General features: G+C 40.2%; 3 protein-coding genes and 1 non-coding gene across 8 annotated transcripts; 3 read left to right on the plus strand and 1 right to left on the minus strand.

The window, feature by feature from the left end:
• Positions 1–2146: 2146 nt before the first annotated feature.
• Positions 2147–2228, plus strand: trnas-cga. Its single transcript has one exon. It is a non-coding gene; the product is annotated as a tRNA-Ser (tRNA).
• A 720-nt stretch (positions 2229–2948) lies between these two features.
• On the plus strand, positions 2949–6681 carry nabp1a (nucleic acid binding protein 1a). Of its 2 annotated transcripts, none has more exons than XM_043248432.1 (6): positions 2949–3971; positions 4207–4345; positions 4574–4645; positions 5225–5309; positions 5588–5630; positions 5936–6681. In XM_043248432.1, the coding sequence occupies exons 1-6, from the start codon at positions 3878–3880 to the stop codon at positions 6133–6135; spliced, it is 633 nt and encodes a 210-aa protein (XP_043104367.1). In that variant the 5' UTR covers positions 2949–3877; the 3' UTR covers positions 6136–6681. The 2 variants fall into 2 exon arrangements, with proteins under 2 accessions (XP_043104367.1, XP_043104365.1); XM_043248430.1 differs by having other exon boundaries at positions 2950–3971; positions 5588–5648.
• Positions 6682–8234: 1553 nt separating this feature from the next.
• On the minus strand, positions 8235–11954 carry ftcdnl1 (formiminotransferase cyclodeaminase N-terminal like 1). Of its 4 annotated transcripts, none has more exons than XM_043248427.1 (6): positions 11839–11954; positions 10914–11030; positions 10725–10820; positions 10444–10599; positions 9977–10165; positions 8235–9113 (listed from the first exon to the last, which is right to left on the minus strand). In XM_043248427.1, exons 2-6 carry the CDS (start codon positions 11026–11028, stop codon positions 8677–8679), a joined length of 993 nt encoding a protein of 330 aa, XP_043104362.1. In that variant the 5' UTR covers positions 11029–11030; positions 11839–11954; the 3' UTR covers positions 8235–8676. The 4 variants fall into 4 exon arrangements, with proteins under 4 accessions (XP_043104362.1, XP_043104361.1, XP_043104360.1 ...); XM_043248426.1 differs by having other exon boundaries at positions 11807–11933; XM_043248425.1 differs by lacking the exon at positions 11839–11954 and adding an exon at positions 11170–11464.
• Positions 11955–12010: 56 nt separating this feature from the next.
• c9h2orf69 (chromosome 9 C2orf69 homolog) lies at positions 12011–14775 on the plus strand. The gene is made up of 2 exons (XM_043248429.1): positions 12011–12531; positions 13180–14775. The coding sequence occupies exons 1-2, from the start codon at positions 12262–12264 to the stop codon at positions 13894–13896; spliced, it is 987 nt and encodes a 328-aa protein (XP_043104364.1). The 5' UTR covers positions 12011–12261; the 3' UTR covers positions 13897–14775.
• The last annotated feature ends 2495 nt before the right edge of the window (positions 14776–17270 follow it).

Below are 17270 nucleotides of genomic sequence, written 5' to 3' on the forward strand. Positions count from 1 at the left end.
GTGGTGGGAGGGAAGCGTGTTTACAAAATTTCTGGGGGAAAGCCAGCACAATTGACTGCCATCTCCATGGCAACCTTACCCTCTGCCAACAACTCTCCAATTACTGCTAGTGCACGGCAAGGGCACACATACACAGCCTGATAAATAGAAGAGTACAGTGAAGCAGAAGTATAGTCAAACATTCCATACTGCCAATGTAATAACTTCATATTCCTCTAAGCACTAACAATATTTAGATGATTCAGTGGTAAAACACTCTGCACACAGACCTGTAAGCGCTGGTGCTGCTTGTGCCCATGGGCCCTGTTTGAAATTGTGTAAATAGCACAAATATTTAAACAATGTTTAAGGTTTTTCAAGTTTATAGGTGTCCAGGTACAGGAACTGAATAATCAAATATAAAATTTCATTGCCTAGTATTCACTATAAATTAAATATTAATTCTTGTTAAAACTACAAAGCAGTTCAGTAAAGAGCTGTGAGTGACGGTCTCTCATTTAATTTCTTTGAATTAACATTAAGGTAAATTAGGCACGGTTATTTTAAAAAGATAATGCATCCAATGTAACAATTAAAGCATTACAAATTTGATTTATTTTTCAATTGTCATACATAATATGACATAACTCGAATAAGAGTTAGGTATTGTGTTATTTAACACATAGCATTAAATAAAGCATGCAATCACTCAGTTATTATCAATTATTTGTGCTTGCATGCTTTAAACTCGTGTGAATGTTTAAATTGATTAAACATGTTAATTGTCATGTGCAAACATTTTTGTGACAACACGCAGCAGTGCCATCAACTGTCCTGAGAGTCTTTTTAAGATGGCTTCAGCCAGGCGGTTGAAATCTTTGGGCCCCCCCATAACTGTGGGCCCCTGTAATTGTCACCACCTTTCTCCCCACTAGTGAAGGCCCCTCATATAGACTTACAAACTAAAACGCAACCGCTAATGACCAGCTATTTATCATTTCTCTGGACAGTCACATCCATCTCGCACTAAACTACTTAGTAGTGAGACACACACACACACATACCAGGTGAAGAAGGTGCATTCCTGGTTCTGATGGATGGCTTCTCTGCAGTTCATTTTCCACTGTGTGGAAAAAGAAGAGGTAGGAATGTATTGATGGCTATAGTTTGCACGGGTTAGCTGAGGTGTGGAATACCTGCATGCTCTACAGGTGTGCTGCCTGCAGGCCTCTTCACCGCACTGCATGCTGGTGTCACGTCAACGCTGATAAAACAACTTAGCTTTTGTTAGGCGGTTTTGTTTATGACAACAAACAATTATCTAGAGATCATTTCTGCATTTATTAATGCAATTTAAATGTGTGTAAGGTAGGTTTTGTTTCGAGTGTCTCAGGTCCTGCTGCTCAAATGTGGAGTACGTAAGATAAAAATACCTCTTACGCTATTCAAGAAAGACTAAGATGAATAGCCGGCCTTGACAGAAAACTTCACGGTTTCATTTTCTACATCAACCATATGTGGGTCTGGCAAGGAGTCTAAAATCTTCCTGGCTCCCAGGTAGACTAAAGGGTCGGGTTACATATACTGTATATCTATCCAAGTTGAAGGAGGTTTTTTGAGCTACAGACAACCTCCACCGGGTTGGTACAGAAGATATTAGCTGAGATTATAGGTGACATAAAAACAAGACATTTTCATTCAGTGTAAAATGTTTAGAATGGAAAATTTTACCCAAATTTACTGCTATTATGTTTTTCCACCTTGGCCGGCTCCACCTGGTTTGTGGACTGGAACTTTAAAATTGAATGGATGACGTTGTCTCCACCGTGTGGCCAAACTTCGTAGGTTTTCATCTGTTTTTTTTTAACAAATGTCAAACATAAACCAATGAAACTAGAGGTAGATAGACTATTTCTTAACGAAATGTATTATAAATACCTTATCAGACTGTTATATTGAAATAATGTTAATAATAAACAACCGTATTTTACTGTGTACGTGTACAAGTGTACGTCGGTTTTTTTCATGACATTTGCGTAATAACCGCCTCAGGAAAGTTTATTGGAAGACCGTGTGCTAGAGTTTGCTAGCTTCGAGAGGGGGACTATGTCTACTAAGAATCGTGTTTTCATTGTTGTATACGCTCTTTCCGAGAATCAAAAATGGCGTCACGGTGGCCGAGAGGTTAAGGCGTTGGACTCGAAATCCAATGGGGTTTCCCCGCACAGGTTCGAATCCTGTTCGTGACGAACTTCTTTTTCGCTTCCGTGTGAGCTCGAGACCTGATGAATTATTGTTGCCGAACCCTTGAAACTAATTCATACGTCTCGGTTGTTTATGTGACAGTCCAAGACAATCTACGTCTAGCTAGAAATGTCACGCTCACTCATGTTTTCACACACGGAGAAGCAGCACATTAAATGCGAGGAAGTACATTCCCGCACTTATCTACATGGCCTTGTTACATCTCCTTGACGCAAGTTTAACTTCACTTCAGTGATATACGGGGGTTACATATAGGACCCAGCCATCACAATACAGAAGAACCGTAAAAACAACATCTTGTAACTGCCGACAGTCTATTGGATTGCTGAAGTGCTGATGCAACCCAAATACCTCTGGAAATATTTCAGAACGTGTAATCAAATCGCATTACACAACGTCGACGATCGTACAAGGAAATAGTGCGTGGTTATTTCCCATCCATGTGGACGCATTCTTCGCGGTGTCCAATCAGATCGTGCTCAATGTAACAAGAACGCGGTAAAAACCAACACTCCAGTCTCTTAAGGGCTCGTTCCTGTGCAGTGTTGACGATACCGACCGATGCTGAGCGACTCGTTTGTGATGTCTGTTCACTCAAACGCGCGTGTATTAAAACCGTAGTTGTGTATTTAACGGGAATTACACGTCCTTGAACACCCCCGCGGAGCGCAGAGATGGTACGTTCGGTAAAATTTAAAGAACCGAACACACACCGGAGAAGCTCAGACGCTTTGTTAGAGAGGGAGAGGCGGATAGCGCTGTCAAATAGAGAGTTCCCCTCTTTTGCGACAGTTTTTTAAATTCTTTATTTTAGTAAGGTGCAGTGCTACACGTGTAGAAAACATGCTATATATTAATTTTAAAGGCCATCAGGAAGTTTTGAACCGCTCATAACGCACATTAAAGTTAGGCAGCTGTAACTGTTAGTCATTTCGGCTGACACTCGTTTTTTAGATTACCTCTGTCGTTCGCATTTGCCTTAAAATATCGCTTAGACGCCAGATGAATGGTTTTCGTGAGGAAGGTGAAATGGAAAGACGCGCTAACGTTATTAGTTTACAGTTTGACCGGCGGTGTGTGTGACTGAACTCACTGACACGGTTTAAAACGAGACCGGCACGTTTATATAAAGAAACGTCCGTTTTCCACAGCTCTTTGTTAATTTGACGTCGTGTATTGATAGTGAGTAGGCTAACACAAAGACCGTGACTCAGTATAAATCAATCTAGATGCTAACCTAGACATTTTAAGCAGAGACCGACTTAGAAGCGAAGTCTTGGGGAGTTTTAGTTTTTCGGGTTTAGGACAGGATGAAGTCTAAAATATCTGTCTGGAAAACGAACTGAGTGTTTTTATGCGAATAGTTTAAATCGTGAGGGAGGAAATATTTCCCCTTTTACTTTTATTTCCTTTTAGCTCGATGAAGTGTGACAACAAACTGCCTCAAATGTTAAGCTAGAAACACCCCAGCCTTTGCAAAGGGGTCTTGAAAACCACGTTTATTTGCCAAGTCAAGTTTATTTGGCAAATAAAACGACCCACTCAGAGCACAGATTTAGCTTTAGATCAAGAAATCCTCACACAGCTGTGGTTTCGCTAGCCGGTGTGCTAGCCTCCACCTCAGCCCTCAGAAATGTCGAATATCTCCAACGAAGCTGTGATCTTGATTAAAGATGTAAAGCCCGGATCGAAAAACCTTAATATCGTCTTTATTGTTTTGGAAATCGGTAAGTGGATTCACTGCTGTGTCGCTCGCGAGCGTTTATTAGCACGAGAGGAGCTAATTCCTCCGTGCTAACGTTCATGATTAACATGTCTAACGTCGCGCTTGACGCCTCTCTTGCTCTGTTCTTGTAGCTTTGGTTTTTCGCGCAACTGCCGCCGTGTAGCGCAATTATGTGTGTGTTTTAGTAAGTTTGTTGCGGCTGAGATTTGACGGTGAACTTTGCTGTGCACGCGCAGGTCGGGTGACGAAGACAAAGGACGGGCACGAGGTGCGCTCGTGCAGGGTGGCAGATAAGAGCGGCAGCATCGCCATCTCTGTGTGGGATGAGCTGGGCAGCCTCATCCAGCCCGGGGACATCATCCGCCTCACGAGAGGGTACGAACCTCCTCCTGTCTAATTCTTTTCGAGCTTAGACACTGAGTTTGGCGATCCAGTAGCCACACAGAGTTCAAAGTGCTCTAAAATGCTTGGCATCATGTAAGACACCTTCAATAACTATGACCTATATGGTAACAATGTACAGGAAATAAACATGAATTAAGCCTTATGAACATGGTACAGATTTATTTATTTATTTTTACTTAAATGTTTGTGTCCGGCTAGGTATGCTTCCATCTGGAAGGGGTGCCTTACACTGTACACTGGAAGAGGAGGAGACTTACAGAAAATTGGGGAGTGAGTATGAAATTCTCTCTCAATATATCATGTGCAATAAATCATTGGCCACGTTCATCATTTTGTGGTTTATTGACGTTGGGCAGCAACCATGCCCACTTGGCAGATAAAGTAAATTTTGTAATTAACCCTGGTGTCTCTTCCAAAATCTAGTGACTGATGAATCACTTCTGTTCACATCTGTTTTTCTATATGCAGATGCTTTGAGTGTTCAGTAAATGTCTAAATTAAAAATCTGCGTTTGCGTTGTCATAGGAACCCTTATATCTCCGTTTTAAAATCCTCGCTTTCCGAGCATGGAAATTCATGGAAATGATAATAGTGTCACGCTCGGTGTTTAGTTTCAACCTAATTTAAAGCCTGCATGAAAGGAGCCCTCCAGGAGCATAACTGGACACCCCTGTCTGCAGTGAGATTTTGATTTGATGCTTTACTCAAACATTTAATGTTAGTTCAGATCGTGTGGCAGATGTACTAGGCAAAATGTGTGGGAGCACTTGTAGTTTCAGCCATTATTCTACAAAATGTGTATATATAAAAAAAAAAATAATAATGTAGACTAATTGTATTCTTTAACAGGTTCTGTATGGTGTATTCTGAGGTTCCTAATTTCAGTGAACCAAATCCTGAGCTGCTAGCACAAGCTAACCAGCAGAACAAGACGGTAAGTGCATTCTTCCTGTTCATGCAAAGTGGCATCTCAGTGCAATGCCTCTGACTGTACTTCCTTTCGGTTATTTGCAAGCCTAAATTTGCTTCTGTTATGGGAAAACACTGCTCATTTTACATTCTACCTCATTTCAGCAGAACTCCTAAATTGAAATGTAGAAGCCAATGTTTGGTTTGCTGCTGCACATTTAAACACCAAGCCATTAAACTGCTTAACAGGAGGTGTTGGTTCATGACTAAAGTCAACAATGTTTTCTCTTGTCATCTCATTAGGGTAAAGAACAGCGGGGAAATTCTCCACCAAATCAAAATGCAGGTACTCCTGCGCAGACAGGTGAGCAAATGTCTAGTGCTTCTCAGTCAGTCCTACTGAGGTAACCAACATTGTTTTAGTAGTGGTAGCTTTGTGGTTTGGAATCTCCTCTGCTAACGAAGGTTGCAGGTTCAATCTCAGAAATTAGATTTACTGAGATCCCGCTCCTGTTTGTACCTACCGTTGGCATACTGTAAGTTGCTTTTGACAAATGTCTGCTTAACGATGCAACTAGAGTAACAGCTGTAACGCTTATTACAGTGTCTCTGTTATGTTAGTCACATTTCTTGTAACCATTTGTTCAACAGGAAATGGCACAGTGCCAGTATTTTCCAACAGTGCTGCACCTGTGCCTCGGGATGCCAATTTTGGGGGTCCAGGAAGACCAAATGGGCGTGTTCCAGGCAATGGGCCACCCCCGGTAACTGCAGGGGTTCCCCCTGCTCCATCCAAACCCACAGTTACCATAAGTAACGGCAGGGACCCAAGAAGGGCTTCAAAGAGATGAGACTGCGACTCCACTTCCATGTTCCTACTCCTCCCTAAAATCCCTCACAAACCATCCATACAATAAGCAAAACTACACTGCCAATCAAGAGAGATGAGGTTCAATGCTACTGTTCTACCACCTGTGCTTTTTGCTTTGTCATTTGCCAATATTTGCTTAGTATGATTACCATGAAAGGTTGGCATTCTTGTTACAGTTAATGGTTGGCACACTCTTTGTCCATTTGAGTGCTGCTTCAGTGGCCCACCGTTTCCTTTCCCTAAATGTGTTGAACTATACACCCTACTTGAACACTCGACGCACTTTCTTCTGTTAATTTATAGCGAATGCATTGTCATGTGATTCAGGAATGATTAACTGCTGTCGCAAATTGGGGAGTGAACTTCAAAGTGACTGATTATATGGGTTCTCCCCACCACTTTGGCCAAAAAAAAAAAAAAAAAAACTTACCAGAAGTGACCGTGTGAAAGGAAAGGTGATAGTTTGATTGAACACTTAGGATTATTTAATTAGGAATAAATCAAGAACGAAATGTTGGGAAATGAATCCTTGTGGTGGTGGTTGTAATTGTTCTACTTGATCTTTTGAGTGGCATTTACTCTTAAGACTGTTGCCTTTTTTATAGAGTGCAATGTGACCACAGAGGAAAAAATTCTGCGTATTCTTACTGTAACACCTTTTGTGTATGTTTTGTTGTACAAAAGTGTAATACATCTGCAGCTGAACACTTTCTATTTCGGGTAAGCCCAATAGTTTTTCTACATATGCATCTAGATGTTGAGTGTGCACAGGATAGGATGTTTAATGCTTCTGGTAAAAGAAGAGTTAGACCATGAGAGGTGACTTCAAATTTTCCAGTTTGTGGTGTAGCGCCCCAACTTCATTCTGCAGACCTATATTAATTTGTCCTGCCGGGTAAAGTATGTTACTGGGTGTTTTTATATATTTCTAGTGACAGTGCGGGAACCGGATAATTTGATTTCTTTGAATATGGATTATGCAATATATGACTGTATTAAGAGTCTAATATGTAATTTAATAGTTAATATTTTAATAGCGTCGCTTTTCATTTAGGTATATTTTGCCAGTTCCTGTGATTGTGGTTAGTTTGCGAGCACTATTAAAATATAAGCCAGGGATTTATGGTCAAGAAAAGCAGCTGAATTATTTGTGTGTAATACACACAAAATGTGTTCATGATCTGTACATTTCTTTGTGTTCACTTACTTTAGTACACAGCTTGTGTGTCTGTGTATTTGAAAAATCCTGAACTTTAAAGAAGATTAAGATCTGTGTGTTACAGCACTGATATCTGGGTACAGGCTATACAGTTCTGCTTTATAGTGTTGTGATCTTACATGGGAAGCTGTATCATATAAAACTGGCTGAAACAATCCAGTGCCATAAAAGTCAAAACTGGCTTAAGTAATAGTTTAACAGCAGCATAGTGTCCCATTTTTATTTTAATCTGTACCAAATGTGGATTACTTGAATTTAGCTGAAGTTTATATGATTACTGTCCCCATGAGTTTTTGATCTTTGACAAGACTGATGCAGCACAAGTGAAATGAGTACAGGTGAGGTGTGAAAAAAGAAAGACATAAGATTATGTTTAAAGCACCACATTACACTTAAGACTCTGTTTTACAGTATATCCCACCAGATGGAAGCATAAAATTAAGGTCAGGAATCCCCTGCTTAGGTTTTATATTCAACTCAGTCAAGCACAAACTTGTTTGAATGTTTTCAAAACATGTTTATCAGAATTCTTGTTCCTCATCTTGTGAAATTCGAGTTCCTGTTGCTGTCTGTACTTGCTAGCCCTGATATTCTTTCAATGCATTTTTGTAATAGTATGTGTAATCTAGTATGTTAGCAATAGGAGAGTTTCTCCCTTCCCCCCTTAAGCACTAAATCACTTACATGTCCCAGATATAACATCCGTAACGCTCCGAATGAGATCATCAAGGAGTGGTCAAACTCCTCTGGCCCAATTACCCATAGTATAATTATATCTACCTATGAGCAGAACGTCATGTGATAAGCAAGGATGAATTAACCCAAATTATGGCATTAAAAATCACATTACCACAGACTGCTTCAGCAATTAAAAACATCCCAAACAAGTTTTAATGGCATGTTATCCATTAACATATGAAGTGTTCCATATAACACAGTTACTCCAAGCATGCCTACATTTGTCCGATTTTATCAATGCTTAATTATTCCCAGCCTTTTTTCCATCACAACAAACTGACACAAAACATGAGATAAACCACCATTAATCAGGCGTTTCAAGCTTTTTAATAAAAAGATTGGAACCAAACACTATTAATGGAGACTAAATGAAAATTCTGTCATAATTTACTTACCCTCATGTCATTCTAAACTTGCTTTACTTTTTTTTTTTTTGGAAAATATCCCAGTATTTTCGTAAGCTCATGTTCCATAGGAGGACAAAAGACATTGAAAGTGATGAATTGAGATAAGGGTGAGTAAATGACAATATAATGTTTGGCTGAAATATACCTCTGCTCTTGATCACATGTGCACACGCTGCAGCTCTCTCCAGAACTCTCCAATGCCATTTGTGAGTGCTCCCTCTGCCAGTCTCTGGCACTCACGTGGGGTAAAACCCACCAGAGCCATACCCTTAATGGCCACACAATGGTGTCTAGCCAGCTCTGCTACCCGTGCTTTGATTAGTGAGGCTGGAGCATGGCAGAAACTTTGCCCTCCAATGGTAAAGCTTGGCCAATTATCCTCACCATAAGATGAAGACGAAGGACCACCTTGAACACTCTCCACATTACAAGCGATCTCCACGGCCCCTTCATGTGGCAGAGCCATGACCTGAACTCCAGGAATACCACCAGGACTGGATTCACGGATTGCTGAAGCCACCATTCGGCCCACAGCTAGATCCTGGGTATCTATGGTCACGTTACAGTTCATGACATAGGGGCTGGCTCCTATACCTGCAGATTAGATAAATGTTATTCGTGTTGTTTACTGAGGGTTCAAATTAGTGATAACTGGAATATTCTCATGCAAAAATATCATTTACCACCCTCATATCAGGCCAAATCCAACCCCCCCCCCAAAAATATAAGGTCACAAATGACCTGAATTAAACCTGTTAATCAGAAAAAGTTTATTGATGAGAGTCAGCAAATGATCACAGAATCTTTAAAGGAGCACATTTTCAGTCTTGTTAACTTTATTATTTCCCATTCCCCAAAAAAAACATGAATGCCCAAATATGAACAATATCTCAATCACTTTGAATTTAGCTAATCAACAGTATTGTTTTGTTATATATATATATAAAATTATGCTCATAGTTGCAACAAAAGCACATCAAAACTTGTCTCATTTTTGGAGAATGTACATTTAGATTATGACTACTGGAACCCAAAGGTTGCAGAAATGTGGGTGGGTCCTATGGTGGGCACTATAATAATAAACTTTAATCAGTACATCATAATGAAAACAATACCTTAAAATAAAAAAGCAGGTTTTAACGATTTCTTAAACCAGTAATCCCCTGTAAACTTTTCATTCCAAGGGTCCAAATTAAATGCATACCTATCTTTCCAGGCTCCACTACACCAGTGTTTATATGGACACATTTGAGGAAGCAGCTACTATGATTATTAGCATTCGTCATGTGGATTGGATTTGACTGACGGCACTGAAAAGGATTGTTGGGTTGCTGAGTCCTGTCCCACCCACATACAATAGCTCTAATGCCCATGATTTATTGTGATGCAAAATCTACATCAATGCTTCATTTACGTTCTATATTTTGTAATGGTAGATTTAAAAAAAAAAAAGTTACCTGTAACACCATATTTCCTTGTGGGCTGAGGACCTACATCTGGTTGGATGGTTGACATATCAAAGACCTTTTTGAACCAGCCAATCTCCTTTCTCCTCTTAGCCAGACCTCGACGCTGAGGAGAATCAGCCCAGCCAAACAAAAAGGCACTGGTACCTACGACTCGCTCCGTTAAAGCCTTGGCTAATGCTACAAAAAGGAAGAAAACCGCAGTGCTTAAACCATCAGGTACATATGATAAAAAGTACTTGACGTATTTACACTGACGCAAATCTAAATCCTTCGAATAATATGAAAAGTTTGCAACGTTAACCTCAAAATAGCTAATGATGTTTATGCTGCTTTCTTGTTTTTTATTTTTACTTTAGGCAAAAATAGTCTTGCACCGTAAGTCTAAATTTATACTTTGCAAATTGTAGGTTCAGAACATGCATTTTAATGTCTTTTTTGCATGCATGGCCACATACCCTGGGCCTCTTTTCCACAATCCTCAAGGCCCACCTCCTCCCCCAGCGGATAGAGAGGCACCAGATCCACTGCACCCATGCATGGGTGGATGCCCTCATGGACATTCATGTCAATCAGAGAGCATGCGCTCTCACAAGCCGACAGCACAGCCTCCCCTACAATCGGACGACAATAAAGAATGAGCTTTTTTGTACAATTGCATGAAAAAAACAACAACAGTTGTTCTAAAAACTGGACTTTTCTTATAAAAACGCATGGGAGGACGAGCAGGCAAACTCACTTATCAGGTCAATGCTTGCAACAATAGTGATGACAGAGCGGTTGTAGTCAACATCATTGAAGATATTAAGCACCGTGATGCCGTCACGCTTTTTCCCTTATAAAAGACAGATCCAGACAGTTTGGTTACAACTTAAAACATTAACCATTTTGAATCAGTTTGAAAGTAATAAAGGCAATTTTATCTCACCATGCGTGTCTGTGATGGCTGATCTAGCCACCCTCTCCACCAGGTCTCTTCTCCGAGCTTCTGAGATGTTCAGGAGACATGCAACCAGCCGTCCACGGAGAGCAGAGCAGGACATCCCTCAAGAAAGCAGAAACACTTTACTGGTCCACAGACCCCAAACCAGGTTCTCAGTCAACCCAGGGACGCTACATTTTCTTGGTAACACTTTATAGCATTATTCGACAACATTAACTGCATACTGTTTAACAGATACTACCGGTTGATGTTAAATTGGTTGACGGAAATGTCACGAACATTTAAGTGACATTCGTTTAGTAAATCTTCTCTTAGAAATGCATGAGCTTTCAGGGATGAAGTTGTGTAAGTTGATAGGCAGGACACTATATTGATCAGTTCATGTCTAACGGTTCTAAAGTTTAGAATGCACGTAGCTTACTGAAAAAGCGCAGAGTAAATAATTAACAAATGTCTTGCGTAACTGACTGACAAACAAACTGCGTCCTTGTTTTTCACGCACACTGTGTCACTTTAAGGCGTGAAACTCCAGAACAACTCACATGCTCTGGGCTGTTTCCGCTAGCAATGTCTGATTCATGAACCAATCGGACTATTGAGTAGAACTTGTCCAATAAATCAGTTGAACCTTCCACAAAACATAAATGAAAGATAAAAACATAAATGAATAAGCAAATAAAACGCACTCCGCGGTTATGAATATAATATTTTATAACGTGTTTAACAAAGAGATAATAAAATCAATTCAAGTATTATGGCTGCAGCAAATCGACACATTAGGCAGGACAAATAACTACTACAACAATGCCGGAAGAACATAAGAGCATGCACGACGCCCCTAAATCGGTTTTTTGAACTGATACTTTGACGCGACTCACTCGAGCTGTTCAAAAGAACCGATCGAACGTACAAGAGTCGGGATTCCTGTCAAGATTCCGCCTCCTGGAGTTTAAAAACAAGAGTCTTGGACAACAGATTAATCATAGTTCTGTCACATTAATCTTTTACAGTCTTCCATTCAAGCAGTCAATCCGAATGCGTTATGTATCAACTCTGCCGCTGTTCATTAACGTGTCAGTACTCCGCGCATGCGCATCTGTGTCAGCCTCTGACGCTCCAGAGTACGCTACAGCATTTAATATAAAACAGTATACGTGATGTATATTTCAATATCCTGAACCTGTAGATTTATTTTACGCTTCAAGTTTAACAGCTGAATGTTCACCCGATTAGTTCGGATCATGCGACGTTATTTTTTGCTCTGGTTTTGCAGTGATGGTTTCAATCTTAATGCTGCAAGCCGCGCAGTGGCCGCTACATAATCCCTTTGCTTATGGGAAGCATCCGTTCGGTTGTTGCTTGTTTATCGCTAGCGGCTATAGCGAGGAAGATGAGCACCGCGGCGGGGCTGTGCGGGCCCGGGACCTCCGCTTCTGCTCCCGCGCTGCTCCGCCTGACTTCAGTCCCCGGTTACGATCAAAACCGCGTTAATGATGTTCTGCTCCTAAGACCTGCTACGGAAACACAGAGACGATGCGACAATGAAACGGAGGACCCGCAGAAAGGCAACGATCACGTAGTCTTCTTTCCTGGAGACATTCAGGTTGGTTAATGTCATCGGTACCATGTATGCACCGCTTTAAATGGCCTTTTAATCAATAATGGCTTAGGAAAGAAGCTAAGCATAATCAGGAATTAGATATTGTGTACACAGTTCTGATTTGATTCAAAATATGCCTACGTTAGAAAAAGTCTGGTCTGTTAAACCGTGGACCCCCCCTTTGGATTATTCACTGAAGTCATTTGATACAGTTTAGCTTCTGCTGCAACTGGGCTGGATCTCTATATTTAGTTTTTCATTAGAGACATTGAAAACAGGCCCACATCACATACTGCAGAAGTCTGTTTAGTTATTACACATATTACATCACTTTAGGGTTTCACCAGGTTTCTGAGGATTTCTGAATTCCTTTAGACTTGGAGTGATGCTCATATCTCATTGTCTCATTATTTCCACAGTATAGTTTTCCAAGTCGGGGGGCATATTGTATGCTTGCCAAGACTGCATTTACAAAAAAATACAGTAATAACATTAACACTGCAAAATATAATTACATGAAAACTATTTTAAATGAGCTAGTTTGATATATTTTACATTTTTAAAATGAAATGATAAATGAAGATACATCCATTCATTCCAGTGTTCATTCCCTTTTCATATGCAACTTTCTCATTCTCATCCACCATGCAGAACTTTCAGCAGGAAATGGCCCTCCATCCTGACGCTACCCCATGGCAGTCCTGGAGCCTGGAGCGTGTCGCCCTCACCCTGGGCAAGCGTTTCCCTGGCTGCCATATCTGGGTCATCCGCGCATCCCGAATGTACCTACACAAGTTCAGCTGCTATCAGAACTTTGTAGAGAGCAACATGTTTGGAGCACCAGAACACTCTCCAGACTACGGAGCCATTCGCCACCTGAGGGCTCTCCTGGGTCACAGCATGCAGCGGGCTGGCCTCCCGAACCCTTTACCCCCTCTTAGTGGTGCATCCACCCCTGGCCCACTGCCTGCAGGTTTCACGCTCACCATAGTGGGTTTCAGTAAAGGATGCGTTGTTCTCAATCAGATGGTGTATGAGCTGTCTGGAGCTCGAGCGGATCCAGAACTGAGCTCGTTTCTGGAAAGTGTTTCAGATATGTACTGGCTGGATGGAGGACACCCTGGAGGCAGTGAGACCTGGGTGACCGATAAGTGTGCTCTGGGTGAGCTGGCCTCCAGTGGGGTGGCTATTCACGCCCATGTCACTCCATATGAGGTATGCGACCCGATGAGGGCGTGGGTCGGGCGAGAGCACCGCCACTTCATAAAGACTTTGGAGGATATGGGTGCTTGTCTTAGCCAGAAACTGCACTTTGAGGATGAGCCTGCATCCATCGAGAATCACTTCCGGGTGATTCAGGAATTCTGACTGTTCCCGACCTGTGCTTTCACAAGTCTTAACATACATGGAATGTGTTCTTTGCAGAGCAGACAAGCTTTGTATTGCACTGATATGTCAGTTAGTCAAGAGCTTTGGGTTTCCAGGCTTTAAAAGAATAACTATGCTGCCTATAAAACACATGAAATACAGGACTGGAGCTTATTGACCAACCTTGTAAAACATTTAGCTGCCTGACATTAAGCCTTATTCATTGCCTGTTGCATCTAACTACATCAGCTCTGTCTGGTGTAGTATATTTCTTTTACATAGTCTGTTTGGAATGCGGATATGCGCGTAAAATTATCACCTCCCATTATATTCAAAGGGCTCTCATTTCCTACAGCATAGAAAAACAAGAAGAATTTGAAAGTGCTTATTAATATTTAATTTATGTTGTTAAATTAAAAAAACATGGATTTTCATTTAAGTATGTATCCGTTATTACTTATGGATATTCTTGATAAAATAAAGTGTTTCCTTCATATAGTCTTACATCAGTGGATTTATCAGACGTTCATGTTTGATATTTGGTGTTTATTTTATTTGATAATCCAAAAAAATCAAAGCATCTTCCACTAAAATCAAATTTACAGAATATATTTTTGGTTAGATGGAAAATAACTAATTTAAAGTATTTTATTTATGGATTTGTGGAGAAACCTTAGATGGTTAGCTTTTAAATGATTCCAGTATCGAATCTTAGAAGACTCTAGGTGGCGCACTTTATTTGGATTGTTCTCTTGAATACGTTGTATCATGTACAAATGAACATGGATTTTGCAATATCCTCAATGTAATGCAATGAATGTACTTCCTGCATCATAGTCATTCCAGGCTGGTGTAATTCAATAAAAATGTTGAAATGTTTAAGTGATCGGTTTAAATATGTTTTAATCTAAAATACTGATTGTATATATTTGTAAATATTATTTTAATTAATGCAATTCAGGTTCACACACTCATACGCTTAATAAATTATTTATATATAAATGTGTGTGTGTGTGTGTGTGTGTGTATTATATGTGTATATATATATATATATATATATATATATATATGAGTACATATGTGTGTGTGTGTGTGTGTGTGTGTGTGTGTGTGTGTGTGTGTATATATATATATATATACACACACACATATATATACTTATGTATGTCTGTGTGTGTGTGTGTCTGTCTGTCTGTATGTATGTATGTATATGTGTGTGTGTGTGTGTGTGTGTATATGTCTGTATGTATGTATATATATATATATATATATATATATATATATATATGTATGTGTATGTGTATGTCTGTATGTAAGGATGCATATGTATGTATGTATGTGTGTATGTATGTATGTATGTATGTAGATATGTATGACTGTATGTCTGTATATATATATATACGTATGTATACATATGTATATGTATGTATATCTGTATGTATATATGTGTATATGTAAGTCTGTTTGTTAGTTGAGTGAGCAGTAAGAATCACGAGGGCTGTAGATGCTGCTTTGGATCCGGCTAGTACAGTGGATCGCGTGTACATTGTCTGGTTCCAGCCTCAGAGCCCGTGGCAGCAGGGCAATCTGGGTGACCGTGAGGCGAGGCTGATCGGCGGAGTCAAAACACGCGCCTCCGCTCCGATCAGAACATCAAAAACAGGTGCTCTCACTCAGTAGCGCACTCCACTGAGAACCTGATCAAAGTGCTCTAGTAATTGGCGATTCTGTTATGCATGAACGGGAAAATAGAGACACCAGCCACCATATCCAATGCTTACCGGAAGCCAGAAGCGTCTGACATCTTGTCAAGTTTAAAAGTGCTGGAGCACGCTAAACGTAAAATTCTCAAGATTTCATTTATTCACTGCCGGTGCCCAATGATGTTCGACTTCGCTGATTGAGGATCACTAAAAATAATAATATTAAAGAGGTGTGTAGATTTGCAAGCACAATGTCGGGATAAATGTAATATACTCTGGTCCCCTCCCCTGCTTACCGGGGTGATGAGATTTACAGTAGATTGCTGGCCCTCAATGGCTGACAGCCCAAGTGGGTACCTGCCCAGAACAACATGGGCTTTATAGACAATTGGATGAGTTTCGGGGGCAGGCCAGTCTAAGTTGAAAAGAGATGGGTCTCCATCCCTCTTGGGGTGGTGCCGCTCTTCTATCTAGAAATATGACATATAGTCTTATAGGCTCCAACATGACCAACTAGTGCCCAGGTCAGAAGCAGACAGACCGGCTAAACCGACCGTCTGCTAGCTGCCTCCACGTCACAGAAGGCAGTTAATTCTCAGCACATAGAGACTCTTTCACCTAGATATCACACTATAGAGACTGTGTCTGTTCCCGAATTAGAATATGCAGAGAACGTCCAAACCTAATCAAAAGCAATAATTTAATTGATGTCCAACAAATTAAAACTACCTATAATTCAAATAAACAAGCGATAAAACTTGGCTCGCTAAATATTAGATCACTTTCCACAAGCACTTTATGTATATGATTTGATCAATGATCAGAAGCTAGATTTGCTTTGTTTGACAGAAACCTGGCTAAAACCAGATGATTATATTACTCTAAATGAATCTACCCCCAAAATTATTTCTATAAAAATGAGCCACGTTTAAAAGGTAGAGGAGAGTGTTGCTACAATTTATAACAATATTCTTAGTACTTCTCAGAGGCAGGCTTTAAATATAACTCATTTGAAGTTTTGGTGCTGCATATAACATTATCTACAAGAATCATGTGCTAGTGATAAATCTTCTGTCATGTTTGTACTGGCTACTGTATACAGGCCACCAGGGCACAACACAGATTTCATTAAAGAATTTGCTGATTTTCTAACTGAGTTAGTACTGGCCACAGATAAAGTCTTAATTGTTGGCGATTTTTAATATCCATGTTGATAATGAAAAAGACTCATTAGGATCAGCTTTCTTAGACATTTTAAACTCCATTTGGGGTTAGACAACACGTCTCTGGACCTACTCATTGTCAAAAATCATACTCTAGATCTAATACTGTCACATGGAATAGATGTTAAAATGGTTGAAGTACTGCAGCAAAGTGATGACATTTCAGATCACTATCTAGTCTTGTGTGAACTCTGTATAGTTAAACCTGTAAACTCTGCACCTTATTACAAGTATGGTAGAACCATCACTTCCACCACAAAAAAAGCTTTCTAAATAACCTTCCTGACTTATCTCAATTCCTTAGCTCATCCAATACGATGCAAAAACTTGATGATGTAACAGAAACTATGCACTCTCTTTTTCTAGCACTTTAGATACAGTTGCTCCTTTGCACTTAAAAAGATAAAAGAAAACAATCTGACTCCATGGTATAATGACAACACCACGC

Source organism: Puntigrus tetrazona, chromosome 9 (genome assembly GCF_018831695.1).
Source record: "Puntigrus tetrazona isolate hp1 chromosome 9, ASM1883169v1, whole genome shotgun sequence".
Classification (NCBI taxonomy): Eukaryota; Metazoa; Chordata; class Actinopteri; order Cypriniformes; family Cyprinidae; genus Puntigrus; species Puntigrus tetrazona.